The sequence below is a fragment of the Watersipora subatra genome, chromosome 2 (genome assembly GCF_963576615.1).
Source record: "Watersipora subatra chromosome 2, tzWatSuba1.1, whole genome shotgun sequence".
In the NCBI taxonomy this organism is placed as follows: domain Eukaryota; kingdom Metazoa; phylum Bryozoa; class Gymnolaemata; order Cheilostomatida; family Watersiporidae; genus Watersipora; species Watersipora subatra.
The window spans coordinates 19,338,590-19,361,477 of NC_088709.1; the positions used below are offsets into that span (position 1 = coordinate 19,338,590).

General features: G+C 36.4%; 1 protein-coding gene across 1 annotated transcript; it reads right to left on the reverse strand.

Moving 5' to 3' along the window:
* Positions 1-251: 251 nt before the first annotated feature.
* On the reverse strand, positions 252-21,728 carry LOC137388793 (amine sulfotransferase-like). The gene is made up of 8 exons (XM_068075243.1): positions 21,634-21,728; positions 21,135-21,290; positions 18,944-19,078; positions 17,790-17,902; positions 15,173-15,299; positions 8,186-8,280; positions 1,814-1,955; positions 252-441 (listed from the first exon to the last, which is right to left on the reverse strand). The coding sequence occupies exons 1-8, from the start codon at positions 21,719-21,721 to the stop codon at positions 329-331; spliced, it is 969 nt and encodes a 322-aa protein (XP_067931344.1). The 5' UTR covers positions 21,722-21,728; the 3' UTR covers positions 252-328.
* Positions 21,729-22,888: the final 1,160 nt, after the last annotated feature.

Sequence of the window (22,888 nt, forward strand, 5' to 3'; positions counted from 1 at the left end):
TTTATTTGTCAAATGCATTTATTCTTGTGCAGGATTCTTTGCTGATTTCAAAAAACTTAAAATCATAAGATCAAAAGTCTATGAAAGAAACTTTAGGTTTTACAGTAAAACTACCAAGTGTACGTCAGCAAAATCTTTTCAGTGAAAATTAAATCCATTCAAACAAGCAAAAGATTTTATAGTGAAAGAGTTAATCATTCATAGCGTTTGCTGTTTTTTGGCCACAGGCTTGGCTAATAACATGAAATTAAGTAAATTCAAACTAATATAAACTGGCATCTATAAATGCGTAAGAAAAGCAAGAGCTTTTTAGTTGGCATATTCTCATCTATTCATAGCACATCGGTAGATCCTCCAATCCTTCCATCTCTCGCTGGATCCATTCATCCATCATCTCATTCTGTTCTACAGTCAACTCTGATTTCCATGAACCAACTTTACCTGAATGACAAAGATTTGAGTTTGGCTACATTGTTTTTAACAAGACTAGCTATCCGTGAGACAATAATTACAACTTTGAAATGATCAGTTTACCCCAAACTACTCATAGCTATACCATGTATCAGCAATGAGACATGTTAAAGTCACAAATTATAAACAGTATTTCAGCGCTATTCACAGGATAAAATGGTTTCAGAAAGTATCCGTAATCTCTCTAACGTCTGTTCATTCCACTCAATCAATAACAAATCAATCAATTCAATCAACAACAGAGCTTGCAGAAACCATTAAGTCTGTTATGTTGGACAACCGATGAATTTAAACCATGCCTTATTGAGAGCTCTGTTTGCGCTACCGTGGATTTTTAAATAGTACATTTGCTTTTCAAGTGAGAAGCCAGAATTTTGTACACTGATGAATTTTATTATAAGAGTATTTCATTTATTTCTTAACATGTGTATATGTTGACAGCATTTGAGACATCTGGTGGTAAACAATGGTTCTAAGCTGGGCAAATATGAAGAACAAGAAAACTAATTGCCTTTTACAAGAGTAAAGTTAGCCAGAGACCTCAAGGACATTTATATAACACCTTGACCTTCACACCTAAATTTCTGACAGTATTTATTCGATTGTCACCAATGAAATGGTCGATAGCATATAGGTTAATGTATGGTAAGATCGCTGTCTGACCTAGACTCACCGAAATAATTAGGCAACAAGTGTGCAAACTATATGATATATATCATGCCATACATATTATATATGATACGATATAGAGACAGTCATGTAATGATGAATTTTTAGCTTAAAGAAAAGATGCGATAATAAAATAGCATAACTCATCATGAAATATACTTTAACAAGTGATAATACCAGGGAGTATGTAGGAATTTGTGTACATGGAGAGATAATTCGAAACATCTCTAAACAAGTCATCACTTTTTGTTACAAATAAGTTAGTTATTAAACACTTGCATACATCCTATAATGAAAATAAAATGTCCACTTAGCAGACTAACCAGCAAACAACAGATTGGGGTTTAATTTCCAAACTGGGTCACAAGCAGTGAAAAAAATGACATCCAATTGCCTTTAGCAACTGGGTATGTCTCCAGCTGTTGAGGCTCTCTTGTCACTAGACTTAGACATGTCTAGCCAAAGTCACAAAACCATTGTTGGTGCAGGAATGCTCCTAAAACACCCACAGCCTTTGCTTGCATTACGCTCAGCAGACAGCGCAGTCAGCCTTTTCAGGATTCCTCACACATCATAACTAGCATTAAGGTCTATACTAGTAAGTTGGTAATACATCTTAGGGATAAAAAGAACGCAACTAGGTCATCAATTGCTAAGCCAGACATTCACTAACCTTTCCTGTATACAGGATGATTCTTTCCTCTCTCTTGTTTCTTGTTCTCAAAAGTGCTGGCAGCTACGACAGCGTCCAGTTGTCGTGGTGTTATTTTAATATTAAGGAATTCAGCTATTCTCCTTACATTTTCTTTCAAGTTCTGTAAAAATAGACACTCAGCTATACATCAAATTAAACTAAGCAGAGCCTTGTCTAACATTCATCTCACGCATGAATGTAATACAGAGTAAATGGAGGTTACAGAATATCTAAGGAGACAAAACACAGACATACTGTGGACGTAGTCTTAGTAAACTATGTGTTGGAATCACCTGCTTTGAGCTTCCAATGGATTATGTTTGAAAATTTTCACTGAAATGATTACGTAAGTATTAAGCTACATGTAAATAGGTGGCCAAGTTATACAAGCTTCAAGGTTATACATGTATAAGCTGGATATTTGAAGTTATCTGCTCTTTTCTTCAAGGATAATTTTAGCCTGGTTCCAGTCTTTAGCAGCAGGTTCACTTTAATCATGGTTATCTCAGTTCTTAAAAAAGTTTTTTTTAAATATTTTACATTTTAGGGCTGTCCTTCATAAGATCATGAATATTATCGCTACGCAAGTCGTAATCAAAGTTGCAACCAAAAGTAAGCTGAAACTCAATATTTTTAGAGACAGATAACCAAATAACTCAGCTATCACATACAATACATTATCACACATGATGCTACAGTATATAGGACAGGTAGCGCCTTTTCCTTATCTGATACTACAGCATTAAAAAGACGACTCCGAAACTGTAAGCTAACCATTATATTCTAACCAACAAAACTCCATTAATGACCAACACACTGAGGTTGAAAACCAAAGAGGCATGAAACAGATACTTTGGGCTATTTCTGGGTGCAAACCAGATGTCTTTGTAGCAACATGCTACCACTGAATCCTTATGTTTTTCTAGACTGATAAACATGCATCATTCCAAATTTCATGTAAAGGAGGTGAGAGGTAAAGCAAGAGTTCTCGAAAAAGAATTATATTGTGTGACTTACAGATCTCTTCTGTAAGAGTCTAATTACAGGTGCGTCAATATATTTTGTTAAACTAGCATAAAGCTACATGAATATGCCCTTTATTCTATTCTATGCTATGCTCTGCTATGCTTAGCTGAATGCTAAGCTGTATGACTTATGAAATCAATATGAGGCTACAATTGGTCAATAGCTATACTAACCTATCAAACAACAGAAGCTCATGAGATAATTTTCCGTGGTTAAAGAGGGCTATGTAGAAGTAGTATTGCTGTTTCACATCTTCTACACAAGAATAACTTTGGGAGAGGAGATAATGTAGCAGTAGTATTGCTGTTTCACACCAGCTACACAAGAATAACTTTAGGAGAGAAGACAATGTAGAAGTAGCATTGCTGTTTCACATCTTCTACACAAGAATAACTTTGGGAGAGGAGATAATGTAGCAGTAGTATTGCTGTTTCACACCAGCTACACAAGAATAACTTTAGGAGAGAAGATAATGTAGAAGTAGTATTGCTGTTTCACACCAGCTACACAAGAATAACTTTGGGAGAGAAGCTAATTGGTAAACTAACCATCTCAGTTTAACATACAACTGCAGAGCTGATTTCTATACAAAATACATGTAGGCCTACTTAGGGACAAAATAAACCGCTCATATATTCAACACCAATTAGCTTTATCTACTGTAGAAAGCTGTTTAAGAAATCCCTGCTGCCTAATATTTGTCTTACTGTTTCAATGAGTCATTTCAACTCTTTCTCTATGGGAACTGACAAATTTAATATAATTTTTAAAAATAAGCAAATGTTTTTAGTAAAGAGATCGTCGGAAAATTTTTAGTCAAAATATGTATCTACATCTACTTAGGTGGTGTCAGGAAGCCTTTTACAAATATATATGAACTAAAGATGCTTTGTTTTTTAAAATATATATGTTAGCTGAATACCTGGTATTGCAGAAGTAATAAAAAAGTTGTTGCACAGAAAATTTATTTTTATTCAGCATACAACATTTACCATTCTAACTTTTGAATGAAGGTGTTTGTTTATTTCTGTGTGTGTCCTGCCAATGCGTAAATGGAATATTCAAACGCTCAAGGCATAGCTAAAACAAATAGTTGGAAAAAAAATTTTACATCTCATGCTACACAAGTCAAATCCCTCCAAGTCACCCCTTAATATAAAGAGTCACAACCTGCATACTGTTTTGTGCCACCATAAAGGAAAAATCAACCGTTCACTTCGCTTTTCTACTTACAATCTGATTGGTTTACAATATTGTGAGGTCACTTGATATGACTAACGTGCTGAATATGTACTAGTTTTTGACTTTGACTACCATCATTATCTTGTATTTATATATAGCTGTTGTCATACTCTTTGTTCATATTGACTTACTCACCTGTTATGTAATTGTTATGTAATATTCCTTTTACTCTCTTGTCTCACTTATGTAGTAAGTCAGTTGCTGTTTAGCTTTCAAATATACAAGACTAACAGGTTATGGGCCCAGGCAGGCGAACAAAGAAGCTGTACATGAGTTTGATACCAGAAAAAGGGTGATCGGCTATTATACTGACTGACCAACGACTGGTGAACCAGGAGTTTAACAATTGATACCATGAACAGTGAAACAAGCACTACTGAACCAGAACATAGATTCTACCTCTCATTCTACAATGGATAGTGATAAATGGACAATAGATAAGTTGGACAGTCAGAACTATCAGACATGGAAGTTCCAGATGAAACACATTTTGCTGCTAAAGGATCTATACGATATCGTGGATGGTACTGAGAAAGCACCAGAAGGTTCAGCTGATCAAGCGCTGAAAACTGCTTTTAAATCCAGGTATCGTAAGGCTTTCTCAATAATTGCTCTATCTGTTAGTACTGAACTTTTCTACTTAATAACAGATACAGAAGCACCTGATGTAGCATGGAAGCGGCTGCAAAACCATTTTGAACGTAAAAATGACAATGGCTGTGTAGGCAATGAATTTACATTTATCACTCATCATAGCAATACATCTTCATTGCACTGTAGCTCATCCTGGCTAATTGACTCGGGAGCATCGTGTCATATGACACCTAACAGGGAAAGTTTTAATAGCTACAAGAAGCTAGAACAAATAGCAATGGTCAGCCTAGGTGATGGTCGAACAGTTGAAGCTGTGGGAGTTGGTGTTGTGAAAGTGATGCTAAAGCTCAATCGTAGAGTTCAATGTGCATCTGCATTTTACAATGTGCTTCATGTCCCTCAGCTAACAAGCAGTTTATTTTCAGTTCGAGCTGCCACTCAGAAAGGCTACATTGTTCAGTTCGGCCATACTCGATGTTGGATTAAGGATGCTAGTGGTCGAGTTAGGGCCATGGGATCACTAGCTAATAAGCTGTTCAGTCTAGACTGTGTACAAACTGAAACTCAATATGCAAACACTGCTAGCGCAGAGATTTGGCATCAACGTCTAGTACATGTGAATAGCACTACTCTGAGAAAACTGAGTAAAGGAAATATAGTCTGTGCTACAAGCTTACCTGCAATAGATATTTCTTTTTGTGAAGGCTGTGCTGAAGGAAAGATGACTCGTAAACCCTTCAAACCTGTGGGAGATATCAAGGCTACCCAGAAGCTGGAACTAGTGCATTCTGACGTTTGTACAATGGAAACAGAATCAATTGGAGGTAGCAAATACTTTGTTACCTTTATAGACGATTTTTCTAGATGCTGTGCTGTGTATTTTCTTAAAAACAAATCTGAGGTACCTGAGAAGTTCAAAGTGTTTGAAGCACATACAATCAACCAATCTGGAAAAACCATTAAAACACTGAGATCAGATAGAGGTGGTGAATACTTGTCTCAAGAATTTACCGACTACTTGAAATCTAAAGGTATTCATCATGAACTCACATCAGCTTACTCACCGGAACAAAATGGTGTTGCTGAGCGAATGAATAGAACTCTGTGTGAAGCAGCACGTTCAATGTTGTGCCATGCTAAATTGTCAAAGCAATACTGGGCTGAGGCCATTTCTACTGCTGCCTACGTTAGAAATCGGCTTCCTACTTCCTCACACAAGAATGATCTCACACCGTATGAGAAGTGGTATGAACGCAAACCCAACATAGACAATCTAAGGGTGTTTGAATGTATTGCTTATGCTCATGTTCCAGATCAACTGCGACAGAAACTTGACAAGAAGTGCCAGAAGCTAAGGTTTATAGGATACAGCAAACAGTCAAAGGCATACCGCCTGCTTGATGAATCGACTGGTAAAGTCACTACTAGGCGAGACGTGGTATTTGATGAAACAAACTTTACAAATACCGTTAAACCATCATGTGACCAATATACAAAGCAGAAATCTATTCTTGTTGAACATTCAGTAAATGAACAAACAACTCCAAACCTATCTGGACAATGCACTGGTGAAGGGCAACAGCGACGCATATCTGCTCGCGAACGTAGACCTCCGGTTCGCTATGGAATTGATGAGTATGTAAGCCAGGCTCAACACGTCGCTCATCAAGCTGGTCACATAATTGAACCAGAGACATTCTCAGAGGCAAAACAAAGCTCTCAACATAAGGAATGGATAGAAGCTGCTAGGTGTGAGTATCAGTCACTGATAGATAATAATACCTGGAATCTTACAGAGTTACCTCAAGGACGTAGTGCTGTTGGATGCATCGAGGTGACGGAACTGTAGAGCGATTCAAAGGTCGTCTAGTGGCTAAGGGTTATTCACAGCAGCATGGAATAGACTATCATGAGACATTCTCACCTGTTGTTGGTTTTGCAACAATTCGTACGCTACTGGCATATGGTCTTAGTCGCAACATGTACATTCATCAAATGGACGTTGTAACTGCTTTTTTGAATGGCAGACTTGATGAAGAAGTCTACATGTCTCAACCAGAAGGTTTTATTAAACCTGGATCTGAACATCTTGTGTGTAAACTCAACAAGTCTATTTATGGACTGAAGCAATCCCCTAGATGCTGGAATCTTGCTCTAGATAGTTTTCTGAAGTCTATAGATTTTTGTCAGTCCACTACTGACCCATGTGTATATGTTAGGGATAGCAATTCAGGCATCAAAACTATAATGGCTGTATACGTTGACGATCTCATTATAATGAGTGATGATGATGCATCATTAATGCAAGTGAAGCATGCTCTCTCAAATCAGTTTAAAATGAAAGACTTAGGACCACTGCACTATTGCTTGGGAGTTAATATTGATCAACACGAATCTTCAATATCTCTAGATCAACAGTACTATCTCCAGCAAGTCATCAATCGCTTTGGTATGCAAGACTCAAACCCGGTATCCACACCTGCAGACATAAATGTTAAACTCATAAAAAATGATGGAATCAGTAAGCCTGTAGATTCAAAAAAGTATCAAGCAATGGTTGGTTCACTTTTATATGCTTCAGTTGCAACACGTCCAGATATAGCACAAGCAGTAAGTAAAGTGTCAAAGTACAACTCATGTCCAACAGAAGCTCATCTTACTGCTGTAAAGCGAATCATACGCTATATCAAAGGAACACTGACAACTAAACTTTGCTACAACAAGTCAGATGAAGCTAAAGTCATCGGTTATTCCGATGCAAACTGGGCTGGAGACTTAGATAATCAATCTTCTACTTCAGGTAATGTGTTTCTAATGTCAGGTGGAGCTGTAAGCTGGCAAAGCAAACGTCAAAATACTGTAGCCGTCTCAACGGCAGAAGCTGAATACGTCTCGTTATTTCATGCAACACAAGAAGCAATGTGGTTACATAAGTTACTCAATGACATTGATGGCAAGGATGCTCATATGCCTACAACATGCATGGTTGACAATCAAGCAGCAATCGCTATAGCTAAGAACACCGCAACAAAATCCCGAACAAAACATATTGACATCAAATATCACTTTCTGAGAGAAGCTGTTGCAAATGGACACATTCTTATTAAATACTGTCCATCCGCTGATATGACTGCCGATATCTTAACTAAACCCCTATGCAGAGACCGCTTTTTAGTACATCGGCAGAACATGGGGCTAACAGATTAATAAGTGTGCATGACAAAACTATGTGGGAGTGCTGAATATGTACTAGTTTTTGACTTTGACTACCGTCATTATCTTGTATTTATATATAGCTGTTGTCATACTCTTTGTTCATATTGACTTACTCACCTGTTATGTAATTGTTATGTAATATTCCTTTTACTCTCTTGTCTCACTTATGTAGTAAGTCAGTTGCTGTTTAGCTTTCAAATATACAAGACTAACATAACGTACACTCAAAGCGCAAGAGGAAATGCTTGAGTAAAGGAGTAAATGCCACCTTACCTTTGTCATGTCTTCATATTGTAAACTGAGTAAATATGGTTGGTTTCTGTTTGGATACAACTCTCTGAGGTGCCTCATATAGCTGCCGTGAATCACTGTAATTGTACAAATACAGTTGGCACTTTCAATAAATAAAAATATTTCGAGTATAGTTACCAATTTAGGTTTCTCAGTTGGGAAGAGCTCTTTATTAAGACCTACTTAAAAACGCAAAAGGTATGCATTAACATCAATTTGTGAATTTTATAACCAGAGCTCTAAGTATATTGTCAGCCTTGGCTTCAAATGTTAATTTTACAGTCTGGTATTATAGTGCCCCACTATTTATATCATATATTGATGTATTTAACACTCTTTTTTTTGGCAATTTCTTATAACTACTGTTTCCGATTTTAGTTAGTCAGCTTTAGTGTTTTCATTAGGCATCCTTTTTGTTAATTAATGTTTAGTGAGTAATTGTGAAGTCCTTTAATATCTGCCGAATCAGCCGTATCAGCCGAATTAATCGTATCAGCTGTATCGGCCGCCCTCTGACAATATCGACTAGCATCTGCTAACTTTATCACACACTAGCGGAATGGCAGAGGTTGAATTGGTATTAAAAATTAGCTTATAAGCAGTGATAGCAATGCCACATTCATAAATAGAAGAATGTAGCGTATTTTCACCCGCATAGCAACATATATCGGCCAATGATTTCATTAAGGTCGTGTGTGGCTTAATCTGTAAGGGAATTGACTGGTAAACGAGAGGTTCTGAGATTAAATACTTTGCGATAAGAATTATTCTTTCCGAGATTTAAATAGCTACAGCCGGATATACTGAATGATAGACAAAATTGGAGATTTATATATATGTAAATAAGGAACCCCCAACTTTAAAGCAAGACAGGTTCAGTACTAAGAATGGCCAGAGATAACGATCTGACATATTAAATCTGTTTCTAATATATATATTCACTCTTGCAAGTACACAGTTGAGTAGAAGAAGTCAAGCAGTTCTGTCTTCAATAAAGATATAAACAAGTATCAGTATCCTTCCACTATAATTGTATATTCTAAGATTTTGTGCAAAGCTTGAGTGTATAAAGCGCTTTTTGCCAATTCGAACGTCATCCTGGGCTGAATGCGAGACACATTTGAACATGCTCGCATGATAAAATCACCATAAAATTACTATTTAAAATACTAAAAAATATTGGTCTATTCGCTACTGTATGGTATACAAGTATTTATTATCTGTTATGGTTATTGAAATTGAGAGCGTGTCTGATACTCATCGACATACTAGTTCTATTATTCGATCTCGACCCTCAATCTTTACAAACTTAGCAAAGTTCTTTTGATGTGTTTCAGCAAGGTTGTAGTAACTATATTGAAACTCAGCCAAATTTCTTCATACGTGATATTAAAATGGATAAAAGCTTAGAGATCATGCATCAACGGCTGCCCTGCATTAAAAAGTAACACAAAATATCGTGGGTGATCTGTCTCAGATAACATTAAAGTTGGCCAAAAGACTCATAATTGTGCCAAGTAACACTGCCACAGATCTTTACTATGATAAGAGCCATGTCTGTCCGTCTGTCCGGCTGTCATGGAGGTTGGAAAAAAGATTGCATCACGTGGGATGCCGACTCTCAACCTTCAGCGTGGTAGACGTACACTCTAACAATTGTGCCAATTAATCCCTTTTGGCATTCCAGAATAATTTTACATATACAATCATGTAGCTGTTACATCTGACCATCTCTCATGCCACACCATACTGCCAGGGTACTAGTTCATATACGTGCATCATAAGCAGACTGTCAGGGTACTAGTTCATATAAGTGCATCATAAGCAGACTGTCAGGGTACTAGTTCATATAAGTGCATCATAAGCAGACTGTCAGGGTACTAGTTCATATAAGTGCATCATAAGCAGACTGTCAGGGTACTAGTTCATATAAGTGCATCATAAGCAGACTGTCAGGGTACTAGTTCATATAAGTGCATCATAAGCAGACTGTCAGGGTAATAGTTCATACACGTGCATCATAAGCAGACCGTCAGGGTACTAGTTCATATAAGTGCATCATAAGCAGACTGTCAGGGTACTAGTTCATATAAGTGCATCATAAGCAGACTGTCAGGGTAATAGTTCATACACGTGCATCATAAGCAGACCGTCAGGGTACTAGTTCATATATGTGCATCATAAGCAGACTGCCAGGGTACTAGTTCATATACGTGCATCATAAGCAGACTGACAGGGTACTAGTTCATATACATGCATCATAAGCAGACTGTCAGGGTACTAGTTCATATACGTGCATCATGAGCAGACTGTCAGGGTACTAGTTCATATACGTGCATCATAAGCAGACTGTCAGGGTACTAGTTCATATACGTGCATCATAAGCAGACTGCCAGGGTACTAGTTCATATACGTGCATCATGAGCAGACTGTCAGGGTACTAGTTCATATATGTGCATCATGAGCAGACTGTCAGGGTACTAGTTCATATACGTGCATCATAAGCAGACTGCCAGGGTACTAGTTCGTACACGTGCATCATAAGCAGACTGACAGGGTACTAGTTCATATATGTGCATCATAAGCAGACTGACAGGGTACTAGTTCATATATGTGCATAATAAGCAGACTGTCAGGGTACTAGTTCATATACGTGCATCATAAGCAGACTGACAGGGTACTAGTTCATATACGTGCATCATAAGCAGACTGACAGGGTACTAGTTCATATACGTGCATCATAAGCAGACTGACAGGGTAATAGTTCATACACGTGCATCATGAGCAGACTGTCAGGGTACTAGTTCATATACGTGCATCATAAGCAGACTGTCAGGGTACTAGTTCATATACGTGCATCATAAGCAGACTGCCAGGGTACTAGTTCATATACGTGCATCATAAGCAGACTGACAGGGTACTAGTTCATATACATGCATCATAAGCAGACTGTCAGGGTACTAGTTCATATATGTGCATCATGAGCAGACTGTCAGGGTACTAGTTCATATACGTGCATCATAAGCAGACTGTCAGGGTACTAGTTCATATACGTGCATCATAAGCAGACTGCCAGGGTACTAGTTCATATATGTGCATCATGAGCAGCAAAAAGTTAAAACTATTTTTGAAACAAGGATAGCATCACATGTAGAGAATATCAAAATGTTAAATATGTGACCAGGGCTGCTATATTTTATTATGGTAATTTAATGAGAGGAAATTCATTTGGTTGCTATGAGTATATTGCTCTAGAGCAGGGGTTACCAACCTTTTTTGGCTTATGTACCCCTTGGGAGTCATATGGCAAAAAATGTACCCCTTTGGAAAACACAGTTCATTCAAGGGTATTATTGGTTTAACTTCATTAATATGACATGTGTGCATTATTAAAATGTGTCACTTAAACAGGTAATGAACTATGGTATGGTATGGTATGAAATTGCTATTTATTAAAATAATGATAACTATGCAGTACAACTTTTATACTTCGCAGTGTTTGTTACTTTCCCGCTTTACTTTGGCCAGTCTAATGGGAAGGCTGTGCCTGCTTTGCATCAGTGAGCTGTTTGATTTTCGGTTCAGTAACGGATGATGAAACTCTGAGGTCGTCATCTACATTTAGTCGTGAGCGTTCTTTGCTTTTCTTGTACAAAAGTGAGGAAAACCCTTTCTCACAGTTATAACTACTAGAAAATATGAGCAACACTTCTAAATATACCTCTGAAAGCTTTGGATAGGATGTTATCAATGAGGACCAGAACTTGGTAAGAACGCAATCTTCAAATCTATTATGTGCATCAAAGTCATTGAGAAGATCAATCAACTCTTCTTGCATGTTACTATCAATATCAGCTACAGTTAACTTAAATAGGTTTCTAGCCAACTTCAAATCTGTATCATCTAAGTCAGGAAAATATTGTCCAAACTCTCAAGCCAGCCGAGAAAGGTGTTCTGCAACCAGATCTTTCATGAATGAAATTGAATCATGTGAAGGCATTACTTCTGACAAACTATCAAACATATCAAATAAGCCAGCATTGACTTTCTCTCTCCACATCTCTAGCTTTTTGATAAATGCTCTAAGCTTGTCTGGAAAATCAATTATAAGTGGTAGAGTTCCCTTGAAGTGATGTGCTGACAGTGTTTAATCTTAATGGTTGACTTGCAACAAAATTCACATTAGTTATTTGGTATCAAAAAATTTACCATGTTTTACTCTGTTGTGTTGTAGGTGCAAAATATGTGGGAATGTGATTACAAGCTCTTAAAAGCTCAAAACGAAAAGCGGCCGTAGATTGGAATCTCTTTATTTCTCTGATGTAGTCATGAAATTTGGTTATCGTCTTGTCACGCGATGTTCTCCCGTGAATTGAAAGGGCAATAAAAAGCTCAATATAAAACTTATCGTAGTACTAGTTCATGACAAACACTTCGGGTTTTACCGAATACCCCATATCAAATATAGATGCTCACCACTTTACAGTTTTGTTTCGGTTTGGTCTAATCGGCAAGTCGTAATCTGATCATGTGACTCAATACTTGGCAAATAATTTCTGCAGCACTTTCCGATTATCACAAATGACCAACAGGCTCGTCATTATTATCAGACAATGATATGTACTACTTCAAGCTAAGGCTAAAACATTAAACGAATTTTTATGGTAAGTTATAAGATATTACAGCTAAAAGTGACAGCATTAAAATTATGATGAAACAGACACGTAAGAACAATAAACATGGTTTTATTGAATGCGTGAAGCAAATTTGTGAAATATTTCGACGAATAAGGTTGCATGAAGGTGTAAACAGAAACCATCTAACACAGCTACGTCACATTTTTGAGCCGTTTTGGAAAGAGAATCCAAACTACGGCGGTCTTGTGTGGCTGCGAGTAACTGTTCGTTTTTGAGCTTTTACGAGCTTGTAATCACATTCCCACATAATTTGCACCTATAACACAACAAAGTAAGACATGGTGAATCTTTTCGTATCAAATAATTGTAATGTGAATTTTGTTGCAAGTCAACCTTTAAGAAGATATCTCTCAGATATGCAGCTTTTCATTTCTATTTTAGAGTCCTTGACTTCTCACTGAATCTTGCAGCTTTCTTAGAAGTCTGTGTAGCATGGAAATAAAGCTGCAATCTCATCAATCAGTCCCACAAATCGATTCAGGACATTGCCTTTAGAAAGCCATCTTACTTCTGTGTAGTTTTCAGAAAGAAGGTTTTCATGGTCTGCATCGCAATCTTGACATAATTGACGAAACAACCTTGTGTTTAGGGCTGATGCTTTTATATAATTTACCAGTAATACTACATTTGAGAGCGCAGAAATCAAATTTGAATGAAGCGTCTTTGCTGCCAATGCATACCTGTGGATTATACAATGGAGGTCTTTTGTTGAGCCATTGGCTTGCAATACTTTTGCATGGAACACAGACCTGCAACCCATCATTGCTGATGCTCCATCTGTAGTACAAGCACATAGATTTTCCCAGGAAAGCCCTGCATACTGAAGAAAAAGGGACACAGCTTTGACGACATTCTCTTCTCTTGTTCTCCGCTGTAGCGAGTGATTTATTAGGAACTCATCTTTAAAGTTTTCACCATGAACAGATCTTGCAAATACCAGGAGCTATGAACAGCTTGACACATCAGTAGATTCATCAAACTGAATAGCAAACTGTCCATATGGCGTAGCCTTTACCTGTGCCAGAACCGCTTTTTTTGTATTGTCAGCTGATTCTCAAGTGAGCAGTGTTGTTTGATAGTGACAATGTATTTAGTTTGGCTTCAGCACTATCTCCAATAATACAAAGAACTATATCCTTACAACAGGGTAATATTAATCTCTCCTCAATTGTATGTGGCTTCTTTTCTTTTGCTACCCTGAGCGCCACCAGATAGGAAGTATGTCCCGCTGTCTTGTGTTCCTGAGCGAAGTGGCCTGACTCATCCAAGCGGGCCTGTTAAGCGCTTTGTTCGTGTCTCTGTAATTACCTATGCAATGTCCTTTTTGGCCTTGTCAGTGTGTCTTGCTTTAGGTGGCATTCAAGAAAACTTGGCTTCATATTAAATTCAGAAAGGACCTTCAGACTCAAAATGCACTGTGGCAATTGCTTGTCTTTCAATCACTGTGAAACCATATTTAATGTATTCGATGTGATACGAGCAATTATTTGCTGGCATTGTGTTGTATAGTCAAATCTAAAAATTGAAAATGAATCTAAGAATTTATTTACTAATCTTCAATTTTAATACAAAAACAAAAACTGTGGGTAAATATTGTGGATTGGGTTCAATAGAATGTAACAACATTACCACTAGTGAAAGGCCAGAGCTGTTAGTAAAGTCACCGATCACCAGGAGGTAAACTGTCAGCCTACCACTTGTGGGGTGTAATTTGATAGCAGCTGGACGGTATGTCATGACACAAAGCTCTACCAACTGAACGTTATGTCATGACACAAAGCTCTACCAGCTAGCCATTATGTCACCAGCTAGCCGTTATGTCACAACACAAAGCTCTACCAGCTGGATGTTATGCCATGACACAAAGCTCTACCCGCAGAGCCAGCTTTGTTTACTTACAATCATAAGCATTACATCATTCATGCCTAAGTTTGTCTGAATGGCAAAACTAATTGACTTTAAAATGATACCAAGAATAGCTCTATAGCAGTGGTTTCAGCAAAGTTATTAATAATCAAAGCCAAACAAACCAAATATTTATTAAGCTTATAACATGTATTGTACCATCTAAATTTCTAAAATGTACCCCCAGGGGTACTTGTACCTCAGGTTGGGAACCCCTGCTCTAGAGTTATATAGGCCAGGTCCATCTTTATTTAAATGTGCCACAGTTCAAAAATCGACCTTGCCGTGAAGTCAGCATACTACATGGTACTGGCTTTTGCCAAACTACAGCAACTGTTTAGTGTTTAAATAGGGCTTTTTGGCTCACCTTTTCCTTCCATGAACCAGTAGATGTAGTCTTTCATCTGCACCGTGTCAAAGACTATGTACATTTTTTTGAAGAAAGCAAGCATACTGCACATGACATCCTTTGGGTTCCTGTAAGTGTTTATTACCTAAAAAGGTAACAAAGGGAATCAAGGTTGTAATGATTTATTGATCAAAGTATATAAAGCTTTAGTGTATAGCAGTTTATAACCCATTCATTATAATCTAGCTCTAAGATATGTCACTCATGATTTATTTTTGTAGCAAAAGAACATTTCGACTAATCTACATCCTGTTCCAGCATATCTTATTCCAATGAATGATTTCTCCAAATCTTTGTGTCTTCTTACTCTAATCATGCTAAGTGTTTATTTTTTGTCACTTAAAAGATTCAACACCTTTTCATGGTTTGTGTCCTTGTTGTTTAGTTGACAATTACAGGTTTTCAGCTCATTTCAGCTTAGGTGATATGAACAAGTTGCATACAACATCTACCAATTATTTTGAAAATATCATTTCTAGCTGCCTTAACAATCTTTCACCTAGTAATTGTTCTCTTAGCAGAGAGAGGTCTTTTAAGGTCTGTGAAACTATTTATTCGATTTTAGTAGCTAACTGTTGACCTTTGTTCTTTTTTTTTGTTTTATGGTTTTTGTAGGACATAATTTAGAAAACAATTCTGTTTGAAATGAAATTATTGCCAATAAAGTAATATATATATATGCATATGTACATATAGCAGTATTTTCAGTTGAACATCTCATAGCAATAATTGTTTTGTAAACAGGGAACAGGTGGTTTGGAGGCTGGGCGAAGGAGCAGAACTCAACACTGTTAGCCATCAGCAAACGACTTGTGAGCTTCTCTAAATTTAAAGTTCTATCAGCTAGGATCAAAGGTTGATTTGATTTCTATTTCTCAAAAAGAAAATAGAGAATTCTATAGCAAAGGATTTGCAACCATGTTTATTCATATTTTATAAGCAGAGTATAATGCTAAAACACCTGTTTAGTGGAATGTAGGCACTTCTGCTAAACGTAAGTAGGTAATACAAAAATATTTTTACGTGTGTCTTTGTGCTGGTATTTTAATTCTAGTAGTCACTAGAGCATTGGGTGTAATAACACTTACACATCAAATGTACTTTGCCAAAATTCTGTCGAGAATCAACACAAACAAGTTGGAAAAAAGTGCGCTATTGGGAACAGCTAAGACCTAGAGACGAGTACTTAAGCTCTCAAGTCTCTAGTAGAAGACTCGAGTTTGAGTTAACATTAACACCTGTTTGAGTTAACCAAGCTTGACAAGCAATTTTTCTTGTATTTTACATAGATATTTAGCATGTAGATACTGGTATACGTATGTATATGCATGTATATGATACTTGCATGTGCAGATGAGTATATGTACATGTATTTGGAGACTAATGATTATACATATTAGACACAAGCTTAAGTTGTTCCAGATTTTCGCTCAGCTGTCTTTTTAAACATGAGTTTGTAAGGCACAGTGCTCTACTCAAATCTACTTGAGACACACACAGTAAGCTTAAAAATAAACTCTTTCTGATTGTCAACTCACTGTACTGTACATTCTGATTGTCAACTCACTGTACTGTACATTCTGATTGTCAACCCACTGTACTGTACATTCTGATGTGCTCAAATTCTATTTTGGTGATGGTAGTAAGGAGGTACAGCAGATAATAAATTGAGAGAAAAATCAGGTTTGACTAGCTTTTCAGGTAAAATAATCAAAGATTTGACAGCATATCAGTCATTACTAAATATGTTTAATATCACCTCACAATAGAGATGAACTCTGTTACAGTATTAATCAGCACTTAAGTTGGAGCAGCTTTCAGATAAGTTATAACCAGTTATAACTTATAAATTATAAAGTTTTGTAAGCATATTCAGCAGCTGTGTGACATGAGGGGACAACTGATATTTAACCATTACTAGATGGATGCCTGGTGCAGGTCTAATAAAAAAGGTTTGGTACAGAAAATTTACTTTTAATCACCGTATTCAACATCAACATTTATCATTCTAACTTTTAAATCAAGGTTTTTGTTTATTTCTGTCTACTGTGCTATTTCTGTGTACTGTGTTTATTTCTGTATAATTCATACTGTATCGGTTGCAGTGCCTAGTACAGATTTATACTAATTGCAATAGTCTTGTTGGCTATATGAGTTTATCTAAACTCCAACATATCGTGTTGGCAATATGAGTTTATCTAAACTCATATTGCCAACACTTATCTTCACTTATGGGCATGCATTTTTCTTCTGGTATACATAGCTTCACAGATTTTTTTCGATGTGGCTTTACGCGTAACGTAACGCTAGCTGCAGTGTTTAATGTGAAGCCATTAAAGATTGGCATGTATTCCAAGTATGTGCCAAATTAATTCCTTGGTATAGCCAGTTGAACAGTGTAATGTATTGAATAAATAGATATCCGAAGAACTGGAGATTGTGAGTTCAAATCCAGTTCGCAGCGGATTTCTCATTTTTAAATCTCTATTGCTAGAGCTGGACAAATGGGAGTACGGACAGATGAACAAACATTAAGGTTTATTTATATAAAAATGTAATATTTTACATGTTATACCTTTACTTCTCCTCTTTGAATTTTTGGAGGAAGAAGACTCCATGGTAAGTGAGTTACCACCAGTCTGGGGCTTGAGAACTGCTCAAAACGATGGAACAGATCATTAGAATCACCTGAAAGTATATATCCGTAGTTCAGGTTAAAGGTCAAAGGTCTTTGAGTGTGAGGGTTTTATTATTCAACTAGGACTAACTGAGGAATATACTAATGGTTAAAATTGGCTTTGAATTTACTAATGGTATAGCAAAGTATATATCACCTGTAAAACAATAGTTACAATTCAGCATATGGACATATGAAATAACACTTTCACTTATTTGTTTAGGCTTGCCTCCCTTTGCCAACACATGCTACTTTAGTTGCCTGTTCTTAGAATGTACCGGAGCGTGTATAGGCTCAAACCTACCATAATATAACAGATTATTCTGAAATACACCATAAGATATTATAAGGTATTTTGTGCATATGGACTGCAGTCTTCATATGATGTCACAATGAGGTATTAACCCGCATAGAGTGGAGAGGACCTACTTTGTTGTAGCGCAATGTACTGTTACTCACTTTATATGAGCTATACTGCTTTAGAATAGACTACAAAGCATCCTGATGTGGGATGTATGATGTACAATATGCGATGCGCGATGTATGATGTATAATGGACTACATCTGAATACACTACAAAGCATCGCAATACCTTATGGCGCACATCAATGCTGAAATACACAATGATATTTTTATGTCCCAGAATGAGTTGTAATATGCGGAACTGGGCTGTTTTGAATGATAATACATTTACAATGTAAAGCCGGAGAATTAAGTGTAAGTGTTTATAATATACTTTAATATATAAGCATGATTATACTGTAGAACTGGTATACCTTGCCCCATGAGTCATAAAATGAGTAACCGTATTGAAATGTAATACAATTCATATAGCAACCCTTGTCATATTGAGTGGTGATGAGCTATGATATAGTACCTAGTGTCATATAGGCCACATTCCATGGTCATATGCACTAAATAATGTTCTGTAAGGCATCCTTATCTGTAACTGTTATCTCAAAAATTATACTCATAATCAGTCAGGGTGCAATAGTAGGGCAAACAACACTATAGACTCGTAGTTATTCAGAGTTATACAATACTTGTCTCACCCTTGGGCACTTTTAGAGAAAGTTCCGGAAAAATAAATTCAAATGCTCCGATCACTTGAGTTGCATGGCGATTCTGCGGCACCAGACCAGTCTCTTTATATAAAGATAGGATTACATCTGCTGTAAAGTGATTTCCTGAAGTAAAGAATAACAAATAAATACTATTTTGAAGGTTTTGACTGAGAAGGCAAACAGACATAGCTGCTCAACTTTTTCTTATTCTAAGGATATTTATGTGAACAACACATTAAGACATTTGTTGTTGTTGTATAGATGTTTGCCAGAAAAATCTTCATAGCAGAAAATCTCCTGAACTGTTGTTCAGCTGTTCAAATCACACAAAAACCATCGGTGGTGTTAGGAAAAGCCTCTAACCAAGATTGCTCATGTACTGCGTCAGTCAAAAGTTCAAACACCATGCTCAAAAAACATGAAAGTTGACTTTCTCACAGGAAATCAAGCTTTAAACAATCATTAAGTTTTTTTGTTAGCAACCACCAGACATCTGGTTCACACCAGAAAGGATTAACAGTAAGTGACTCACTAGCCCACAAAAAGAAAGGATACACATATTTAGTCTGTAAGCCATAAGAAGCATTATCACCAGGCTTCTGCTATTCTCTGTGTATATTCATGCCTGCCATAACAACAAGGTTAGCAGTGCCTAATGTTACAGTCAATTGTCATACACAAGGTTTTCTTGAATTGTAAGTTCGGTTAGAACCGTGTTAGAGATCTAACAGTGATTCAGTTATAAATCTGCTAGTTGATATACCTCCCAGAATTGCACATCCCAATGGAATTCACCTATCTGAGGACGACTCACAAGGAAACCCAAATCTAACTTACCGGTATCAAGGATGTTTTATAGATTGTCTTTAGCAGGAAGCGCGCATGACAGAACTTATAAGGCCTTATTTTAGGACTGTAGGATCTTAGTCTCTAATGACCCACTGACTGATAGTCTTGGTAACGAAAACTCAGAAATAGACAGTTTGGAATTTTCTCATCAGCAAGAGCTTCATACTTAGACTAGCTAGTTATTTTCTATTCATAACAAATATATACCAACTATCAGTTTGAGTGTACTGCAATCATGTTCCTACATTTACCTCTGAAATATCACTTTTTTGAGAGTGTGAAATAAGAACTATTCTTTTGATTTGGTTTGTGTTTTTTACTGCTTTTTACAAGCTTACAGCTCCAAAACATTGTTCATTTAGAAATGAATTGTGATAATTCTAAGTACTTGTACAGCCGATGGAAGGTCGTTGCTACTGTTTAGGATCAGAGGTGCTGCTTGTACAAGTATATACAAGTTTAGGCTCTGAAGTTTTAACGCTAGAAAGAATCCGTTATTACTAGCTTGTTCTCTTTTGCTTTAGCATATAGTGAAACTTTGTTTACAATGAGCGGATGCTCATCATATAAACAAATACTACTACAATATTTTATAGCAACATTGCTATTTTAGAAATTCATCGTCTAAGAATCTAAGACTAATTCTGCAATTCATCAATATTAGCAAAACTATATTATTATGTTATTATATTATTATCGCAATAACTCAAATACAATGATAATAAATTACTACATAAACTGTTGATTTGTTTTAGCTACTTTGTTAGAAAATTACAAAAACAGCATAAACAAAATCTATACTTTTAATTGCTCTAAAATATCAAAATACTAATTTTTTACTTTCAGTCAATTATTCCTATATGAAGTCTGATGCAGGCAGCAGTAAAAATGCTTAGTCAACAGCATTTGAACACACCGGCAATCAAGTAAGAGAACAAGGGGAGGCAAACTCAAAATTTGTTTCAACATAAAATATGAAAAGACTTTGTTGAGTAAAGTTTGCAAAATGCTGGCACAAGACGCGGTCAGATAAAGTTACTAAGGTAAGAGTTACTCACAGAATAAGTCAACAAGCTCCGATTATCTATTATAGCCAGTCACTACATTTATTTTACAATCAAACACAGATTTGTGTGAAAAAATATTAGCATTTAATTAAACAGAAATTAAGGTAAAAACATCAATGCTTATCTTTTATTTTTGAGGTCGTGACCTCTACTGATACAGTAGACCTGATTAAAAATGATAATGCTTATATAGTCAATATGATAAAATTAGCTGGGGCTCATGAGAAGTCTCCAGTTAACAATGTGTGTAGCACCAGTCTCACCTGATTTAGGATAGTTGGCTATGACAACATCATCATGTCGAAATCGGTCATAAAGGCTTGCAGCTTTTATTCGTCTGATGTCATGAGTTCTCGAAGGAACAAGAACTCCTTCGTACTCCAGCGGACTAGACATGCCATATTCACTCGTTGTCAAGCCTGAAAAGTGATTAGCGATCAGTTATAACTCATATTTATAGCTATAACTCATATATACCTTTCTGAATGTCAATTTTAAAATATACAGTTTAACCGACCTGATACTATGAAATCTTATTCATAGCTATGAGGATCCAGGCACTGGATCCTTTCGGCGACTGGATGCTTCGTCATCCAGTCGCCGAAGCATTTATTGAATGTCATACTAACATATATACATATAATTCTACTTTTTAATTTGTTTTCATATTAACACTAAACATTAAGTAGTATTTTTAAGCATTTAAACACCAAAAATACCAAAAAAAATAAAGAGACATATAAGAGATCTAGGTTTACTTACCTATTAATATCTTTATCCTTTGTAGCAGCTGTTTGAAATATAAAACTGTTAATAATATCCAGTTGAAGAACTCAGAGATTTGTCTCATTTTTCCTTTTTTGAAATTATGCCACGTTTTACAGCATTACCATCTGGCCCGTCGCCCTCCCGCTTGATGGTCGCAAAGCATTCCATAGAATGGCTACTAGAAGAAACTTTCCAATAAAGAATCCTTTGAAAAGGTGGTAGATTATTCTAACTTGAGCAGGTTTTATATGAGAGATTGTTGTAATCAAATAATAAAAATAATTAGAAGTGTTTTAGTTTCATTATTTTAAAACTTACTTTTTAAATAAAGCAGCAAAATTAATAAAGATCTCTTGATGTGTTGTAACAATTCCTTGAATCATATGTGAACTTTTCTCTAGTTGGTAGTTCACGAACTCTCTCATATCCCGAATGGATAGTGTCAAAACTCAATTTATCATTTTTCCTCCCGGATCCGTTTATTCAGTCAAATGGTATGTAATCTAAATTTGGAAAAGGAATGCCGATCTAAAAGCAAACATCTCAATGTCCAAGCATGTTGGCCTCCACTTTTTTAGGTTAAAAGCTCTACTCGCAACTTCCGCCCCAATATCAAACATGCACCGTTATCAACTCCATTCCATTCCGAGTCTTTCTTATCTATTGGGCCGTGTCATAAATTTCTAGAGGTCAATGAACCGACATGTCACCTAAAGCGACCCATAGCAAACTGGTGGATTCCGCCGTGCTGCGCAAATGAAGGTTTTAAGGCCCATGGCTTAAAGCCTTGGTCTTAAAATTAGGGCTTAAAAATTTTTAGTAGAGGGTCTATGAGCATCTTTGAAAAAGTGTTGCTTTTGTGTTTTTCATTTTATAAGCAAAAGAACTTAGGCCTTTCTAGTGGTTTATATAATTATATTCGATAAAGCCATGATACTCCTTTAGTAACTACTCAGACAAATTTAAGAGTTAAATATTCACAGCTCTTCTTACTCACTCCTCGTGCTCTCGCCTATCAACCTACATGATAGCACAGGAGTGAGTGGACACCTCACTGAACAACATAGACATGTTTACTCTTGTTTGTATTACGTATATAGTATAGTTATGATAAGCTACACAACCATGTCTATTGAGCAAGTTTAAATTACACAAATACAAATTTACTTGTAACTTTTAGATACAAAAAATTACGCTTGATATTGTAGAAGGAAATTAAAAGCAAATTGTACTGAAGGTTGATATATGA

Bases quoted from the DNA above. Each gene is read 5' to 3' on its own strand.
- LOC137388793 (XM_068075243.1), bottom strand. From the start codon at position 21,721: ATGAGACAAATCTCTGAGTTCTTCAACTGGATATTATTAACAGTTTTA. The intron at 15,300-17,789 runs GTATAACATGTA...TTACCTTTTTAG, and splicing joins TTCAAAGAGGAGAAGTAAAG to GTAATAAACACTTACAGGAA. The intron at 1,956-8,185 runs GTAAGGTGGCAT...CTATTTTTACAG, and splicing joins AATATGAAGACATGACAAAG to AACTTGAAAGAAAATGTAAG.